Raw genomic sequence first — 7,213 nt, 5'->3', positions numbered from 1 at the left:
GGTTAACCGTACCCCCTACTTTGTCTTCACACATTAGATATGCATTAGAATCCCCATGAGTAGCCAAGGATCCTTCATATTTAAACTGATCGAGTAAATATCATTCCACAGGGCTCGACGGTATTGATATGAAGGTTCAGCATAAATGCATGAAAGCCAAAATTGGTTGTTGTCAGCTCTGTTTTATACCAAACAGTGTAGGATTTGTGTTGAGGGTAAATTATACTTTATCTTAACTTCTTCTTCATTCTATAATAACTATATCCCTCCTGCATAGTCAGTGGCTTCTACTCTAAGCCAATTATTAAATCCCAATTTTTTCAAAATAAAATCAACTTTACATCTACTAACTCTTGTTTCAACAATAATCAAAATTTTAACATTTTGATTTCTCAATAAATCCTTCAATCTTAGAGGAAAATGTTTTGAGGTTGCACTTCAACAGTTCCAAGCAACAATATTCATACAGCCAAAAAAACCAAGATGAAAGAACCTGAGTGGCACTGGTTAAGCCATACCTGAGTCGCTTTCTATTTCTTCAGCATAAACGCCTTCCTTGTCACTTGCATCAACTGCAGCCATACTCCCATCATGATTGCTTGCTTCTATGGTAAAGAATTGGTCTTGGTTCTTTGTCAACACAAAATTCAGGCAGCCTTCCCCATATTCAGCGTAACTGGGTCTAGAGGTTTTAATAGCCCCATTTCTCTTGTCATTTCTTTAGTTGCTGGTTGATTGGGTTGAGTGAGATCATGCATATTGGATTCCCCCTGTGTCTCTATGCCAGAAGGCCTTGGCCTTGAATGGATATTAGGTGTGAGATCCATCACTAATGGGCCTTTTCTAGTTGTTGAGCCCATGACAATTTTATATTCTTTAATGGACGCCTTTCTCTTTAGCTCTGGAGATAAGATCTTGGGCCTATATATTGGGCTTCATTTTAAACCTGTAACCTTTGTCCTTAAGGATGAACCACCTCCTTTTAATCCTTTGTATCCTTTTTTATTTTTTTGTCCTGTGTAATAATCATTTTGCTTCTGCTGCTCAATAGCGTTAAACAAAAAATTTCTTTTTATTTCCTCACAATGACCTCCATCACCATTGACAGGTGCTTTTCCCATGTCAGAGCCTTTCTTACCAAACTCCTGTTCTATCACCAATTTCTCCTCCTTCCTTATACTAGTTCGAACCTTTTTGCCGTCATTCCTCTCTTCTCCCATATCTGATAGAATATCAAATTTAAATTTTCTTGATCCCTTTTGATCTCTTCCCCCCATTGAGGATTGACCCCTATACTGGCCTTGTTAACCCTTTTCTATCCCATTTTTTAAGGATCTCCATTTTTGAGGGTATCTCACCATCATCCATTCACCGGCAACGTCCTATACCAAATTGTCGTTAACAGTACGCAAAGTTTTTGGAGTCTCTTGTGATGTCTCCATCACAATTTCAGTTATATTTTTCTCCTTGCTAGCTAGATCTCCCAACGCGTCTTCTTGTGTCGTAGGAGAAGCCTCCATATTCCTATCCTTTTCTGAGTTTGCAACAAGTCTAAGAAGTGGGCATTCCTCTTTCAAGTGACCGTAATGACCACAATGAAAACATATAGTATCTAAACCTTCATATGCAACAGTGAAAATGTGTTCACGGATCATAAAACGAGAAGCAAGTCGCTTGGATAAATCTACTTCAACACTGATACTTGCGTATTCCCTGCGTTCAACAACTTTCTTATCTGTGCCTTCATACGTAAGGGTGTTCATATCAACTTTCAATGTTTTTCCTATAATATTTCCCAGCTCCCATAATATTTCTTCATTGTAGCAGTATATTGGAAGGATGGGGACCCGAACCCAGACAGTAAGCTTTCCCAAGGTATTACTGTAGGGATTAAAGTTCAGACTCCAGCATTGAATAGCCACGTAATGTCCTTAAATCATCCAGGGGCCCTATGCAAGAACCTTATGATAATGAGCAATATCGCTGAACCTGATCATATAATATCCATTAGCAAGATCTATAAATTCAAAATCACCCACAGACCATATTTTGCTCAACCTATCTTTGAGTTCAGATCTATACATCCTTCTTCCCAAAAGAGTCACCACTAGTGCATCTTTCCATGGTTTGTATAGGTTTATCCACCTGTCATCTGGCATATCTAGCTTCGGAATACTGTCAAGGATCTCTTTCTGAGCATCAGTTAAGTTAGGGACTAACTGTGTTTCCTCTTGCATCCATTCGTTCATGCAATCGTTTATGTCTCTTGCCTCTCCCATCTTCTCTTCTCCTATAAGTGAAGCCTTATAAGATATTGGAGTTGGTTTCACACTAGAGGTTTTAGTTGTCCTCTCATCGCCTTCCTGGTCTATGTTGTCTTTTTCCACCATTATTACATCATCCGCCATCTTCTTCAGGCCCCTCCTGAGAATGTCTTCCTCCATTTTAGAAGTATCGCCTTCCTCCATTTGAGACCTAGAGGTATCGACGTTACCACCCAAGCTTGCACCAGAACCTACTCTCTTGCCACTACCCTCTCTCTCCTCCACTCTCTCTCATCAGACACTACACATCTATTTTCCGCCGGGGGTAAATATTGATATCAATAAGTATGCAAAATTGTTGGCATAACAAGATGAGAAATAATGTGTGTCTATATAAACCAACGTGTACCCAAAATACATGCATATACATACATACATACATACATACATACATATAAAGAAGACGACGTTATTGACATGGATCAACCAAAACATGATGTTTAAGTCTGAGATGTCATAATAATGGGAGGGTCCAATTTCGAGTACCGAGGAATTTATATGTATTAACTGAATTGTGTTTAGTTTTCAGTTTGTCAAAAGTTCATTTGACAAAAGTCAGTTTAGTGAAAATTAATTATTGTAATAAAATTTATGTTTAAATATGTTTTTTTTAAAAGTCAATTTAATAAATTGAAAGTCATTTAGATTATGATAATAAAATACACTTTTGGATGTACAATTACTATAAAAAATATTGACTTATGATAATTTGTAATTTTTATTACACAAATATAATATATTTAAAATATTTAAAAATGTGATAAAGATGTTAAATAACATAAAATTTGATCTACAATGTTAAAAAATTGATCTCTAATTATTTATAAATTTTTAATTTATAATTTTAAAAAATGTGATAAAAATTTACAATTTTTTGTTACACATTAATATTAAAAATTAACATGATTAATTATTTAATTTATAACATTAAAAAATTAATATCTAACTATTATTTTTTAAATGATAATTATATTTTCAATGAATGAACTACTTTTTAAATAAAAGAATAAAAGAGTAAAATAACATTTATATTTTAAACCCCTATTTAAAATCGAATAAAAAATAGAATTTTAAAATTTATATTTTAAATTTATTTTAACTTATTTTTTAAAAGTCATTTTATTTTTTAAAAAATTATTCAAACAATTTTTAACATTTGAAAATTTAAAAGTTCAGCTCAGATATTAAATGAGACAAAGCCAGACGCACCCTGAGCAGCCGAGGCCTTGAAGGGAAGAGCGAACGAAGTTTCAAGTGTCGGGGCGTTTTCGGCTTTTCGCAGGGCAAGACATATTCATAGGAAGTTTCCGAAAAGATGTGAGGGAGCAGGAACATTACGACGCCTGATCTGAAAAACTGATACCGTGTCTGACATGTTTTTTGTGGGGATCAAAGAGAGGCAAGTATCCACGTGTTAAATGTTAAAGGAGGGTGGCTTTGTCTTCCTCCATGCATCGCAGTCATGAGCATCATGAATTGATGATGATGAAAGCCTAGTGCAAGCCACACGGCTTCCTCCGCTTCGTAATTTTCTGCGCTGAGCTGCCCTCGTCCCATCGGGCGTCCCGTGTGCTATCATCGTTTCTCTCTTAGTTGGCCCTCCTCGCTGTGTTCAGATTCCGGAATTATCCGGAATCTTTGGCCCGTCCAACTCGGTATCGGATTTTTAGGGGGGTAAAAAGTGATCGGCTCGCATATACGATCTATCCAGAGCACCAAAGAGTCGGTCATACACAGGGTTATTAATATAAATTTTGTAGCTGCCATTGATTTTCTTAATTTTAGACATCAATTGGTAGTATTGTGCAGTTTCTTTGTATCTTATCTCCAATTTCATCAATCCAGACAGTAAATATATATATATACGCGCACTCCCTCCAATCATTTTAATGAGCATTAGCATTTGATCTCCACGGATTATCCTTGCCTGTCTAATCATTTTCAACTTGCTCGCTCCTCCAGCGGGTTTCTTCTTTCAATAGGAGGCTATATATCGTACACAACGAAAAAAAAAAATGCAACCTAGTCAACTTATTTTTAAATAACAACGAGATGCTGAATTTTAGCGAGAAAGGATAAAATAAAATTGTGGCAGCGCGTAAAAAAGAACTTGATATGAATGTAGGAACAAATAAAAATGAATGACACAAGACTTGAATTAATAATCTCTTTTATAAAACATTAAATAAGAAATCACGTTATTTACGGGAAGGGCATATGTAACGTAAGATTGGACCTATCTTGTTTTAGGTAAATAAATGGACCTACATTGTTATATCAATTTGAAATTTAAATGGAAGGAATAAGGAGGTGAATGGTCCTGCAAATTCTCGCAACTACCGCGAGTGGGAAGGGATTATCCTTCTTGCGGGGCCAGATGGAAGAGAATTTTATTCAACGACTTCATGAAACTCTGGCCGAAAAGTCAAGGGGAGAGATGATGCTGCAGAAGCGCCTCTTAAACACACATGCATCCATCATCCCCACAACAATCATGCCATATTTATATCTCCACATACATACATAACATCACACATACGCATATCCAACCCCGCTTGCCTCTCCTCCCTCCCTCTCCGCCTCATATATATAGATCCTTGCCTCCAATTTCACTCTTCGAATTAACAACCAACTACTTCGAATCGAAATCCAAACCCTAACGTTCCAATTCCAATATGGGCGAGGTCAGTTCCTTATCTTCTCCCTCTCCTTCCCTGTTCTTTCTCCACCAATTTCATTCTCTATTATTTTTACAGTTTTACTTCCTTTCTGGTCTCACGCTCTGCCTTTCTTGTTCTGTCGTCTATGCGCCCAGAAGAAGGACGACGCTCCCCCCACTGTCGTTTTCAAGCTCGATATGCATTGCGATGGCTGCGCCAAGAAGGTTAAAAAGGCCGTCCGCCATTTCCCTGGTACTCTATTCCGTCAGCTCCATCATTTATCTGCTTTTCGCTTTTTCTCTATTTTGAACAATCCCTCATTTGCTTCCGAGTGACTCTTGAAATCGGGAATTCAAGCCTCAATCTTGGCCCTTTTTTGGTTTTAGGTGTGGAAGACGTCAGGGCCGATGTGTCCGCCAATAAACTGACGGTGATCGGTAAAGTAGACCCCGCTAAGGTGCGGGAGGATCTGGCCGAGAAAATCAAGAAGAAGGTGGAGATCGCTTCCCCTCAACTTAAGAAAGACGCCGGCGGAGATAAAAATCAGACGAGAAACCGGAGAAGAAGGCCGACGAGAAGAAGTCCGGTGAGAAAAAAGACCAAGATAAAAGCCGAAAGAGGTAATTGATTCCGCTTCCGTTGCCACTGAAAAATGCCTTCTATTAGTCAATCGTCGCTGAAAATGGCTCCTCTCAGTCAACACGGGACATATATATTAGTATATTGCCCCAATTAATTAGCGACCGGGCTTCTCTACCCAGATTTCGCTTTGCTTGTTTGTTCACGGCACCCACGTTTTTCATGTCAAATTTCAGTCGGTTTCGCTAAATTACTAACGGACTTTAACTTGTTTTTGCTGGACTCAGAGTACGGTGGTTTTGAAGATCAGATTGCATTGCGATGGTTGCATCCAGAAAATTCGAAAGATCGTACTCAGGTTCAAAGGTAAGTCATTAGCTTTATAATTAACCCAATTGCCTATGAAATTATTATTATCATTTTTGAATCAGCAAGGCTTTAGATGATGATGGACTCTTAGAATAAGAAAAATAAAATTGAATTTAATTCATTCAACAAGGCGGCTTAAATAACGAGTAGTGCTTAATTTTCTTGGGAAAACAATGGCGTGTGCAGGAGTTGAATCGGTGAACATAGATGCAGGCAAGGACCTGGTAACCGTGAAGGGGGCGATGGACGTGAAAGAAATGACGCCGTACCTGAAGGGGAAGCTGAACCGAAACGTGGAGGTGGTCCCACCCAAGAAAGACGACGAGAAGAAAGACAAAGGTGAAGCGAAAACCGGTGGCGGCGGCGGAGACGGAGGCAAGAAGAAAGAGGACGCGCCGAAGGTGGAAGTTAACAAGATGGAGTACTACGGTTACCCACCGCCACCGCCGATGTACTGGTACGGCGGAAACTATCAACCTGGGGAAACCAGCAACGCCATGGAATATCACGGAGGAGGAGGGTACCCGAACCATCCAGGTCCCGGGTACCCAAACCTGGGGTACGCGACACCTTACCACTTGAACCCTCACGCGCCGCACCCTCAGATGTTCAGCGACGAGAATCCCAATGCTTGTTCCGTCATGTGATTGTGATCCTCCATTCCTCTACACAAACGTAGAGGCTGTCCTCTCTAATTGTACATAGAAAAGCGTAGCAAATGAGGTAAAGGGCCTTAGGCGGTTTAAAATTCGTAGAATAAATTAATAATTGGTGGATTTTTGTCCTTTTTTTTTTTTTGTAATGTCGACTGGATTATTTAGATAGGCAGAGTTAGGACTTAGGAGGATGGGCCGGCGGCGGCCGGGGATATTCTGGTCCATAAAAAACAATTGTATTGTTTTTTTTTTTTGTTCGTTTGCGTTTGATTTTGATATTCTCATGTACTGCAGTATATAATATGAAGAATTTCAAGCTACTCTCGAGGTAGCAGGGGGTACAACGTACATGTTACCTGCCATCCTTCCGCTTCGGCTTGTTATTTCACCGTGCTTGACTAGTTCAGAGCAAGGCAACCCATCTTTCCTTTGCATGGGGGAACTGTGGCTAATCAAATCACATTATGAGATTAATACCGATTCCTAGAGTCTAGATTGGATTCCCTTCTTTTCAATTAGATGGCTTTTGGTGTTTTGGCCCCATTTAAACATTCGTTTCTTCCATGTCGAGGTATAATATATAAGCAATTATCTTTATTGAATGTAAGTGTTATTAACAATGAAA

At 38.9% G+C, this 7,213-nt stretch overlaps 1 protein-coding gene across 1 annotated transcript; it reads left to right on the top strand.

Moving 5' to 3' along the window:
• The first annotated feature begins 4,787 nt into the window (after positions 1–4,787).
• Positions 4,788–6,950, top strand: LOC129304042 (heavy metal-associated isoprenylated plant protein 6-like). Its single transcript, XM_054943670.1, is given in 6 exon segments — positions 4,788–5,008; positions 5,140–5,236; positions 5,371–5,526; positions 5,529–5,604; positions 5,853–5,929; positions 6,119–6,950. Coding segments are annotated over 6 exon segments (876 nt in total). The 5' UTR covers positions 4,788–4,999; the 3' UTR covers positions 6,580–6,950.
• The last annotated feature ends 263 nt before the right edge of the window (positions 6,951–7,213 follow it).

The sequence above is a fragment of the Prosopis cineraria genome, unplaced genomic scaffold (genome assembly GCF_029017545.1).
Source record: "Prosopis cineraria cultivar Desert tree isolate PC_DT_omini unplaced genomic scaffold, ASM2901754v1 PC1, whole genome shotgun sequence".
Lineage (NCBI taxonomy): Eukaryota > Viridiplantae > Streptophyta > Magnoliopsida > Fabales > Fabaceae > Prosopis > Prosopis cineraria.
The sequence above is the reverse complement of the archived record's forward strand: the minus strand, read 5'-3'. Positions and strand labels throughout refer to the sequence as shown.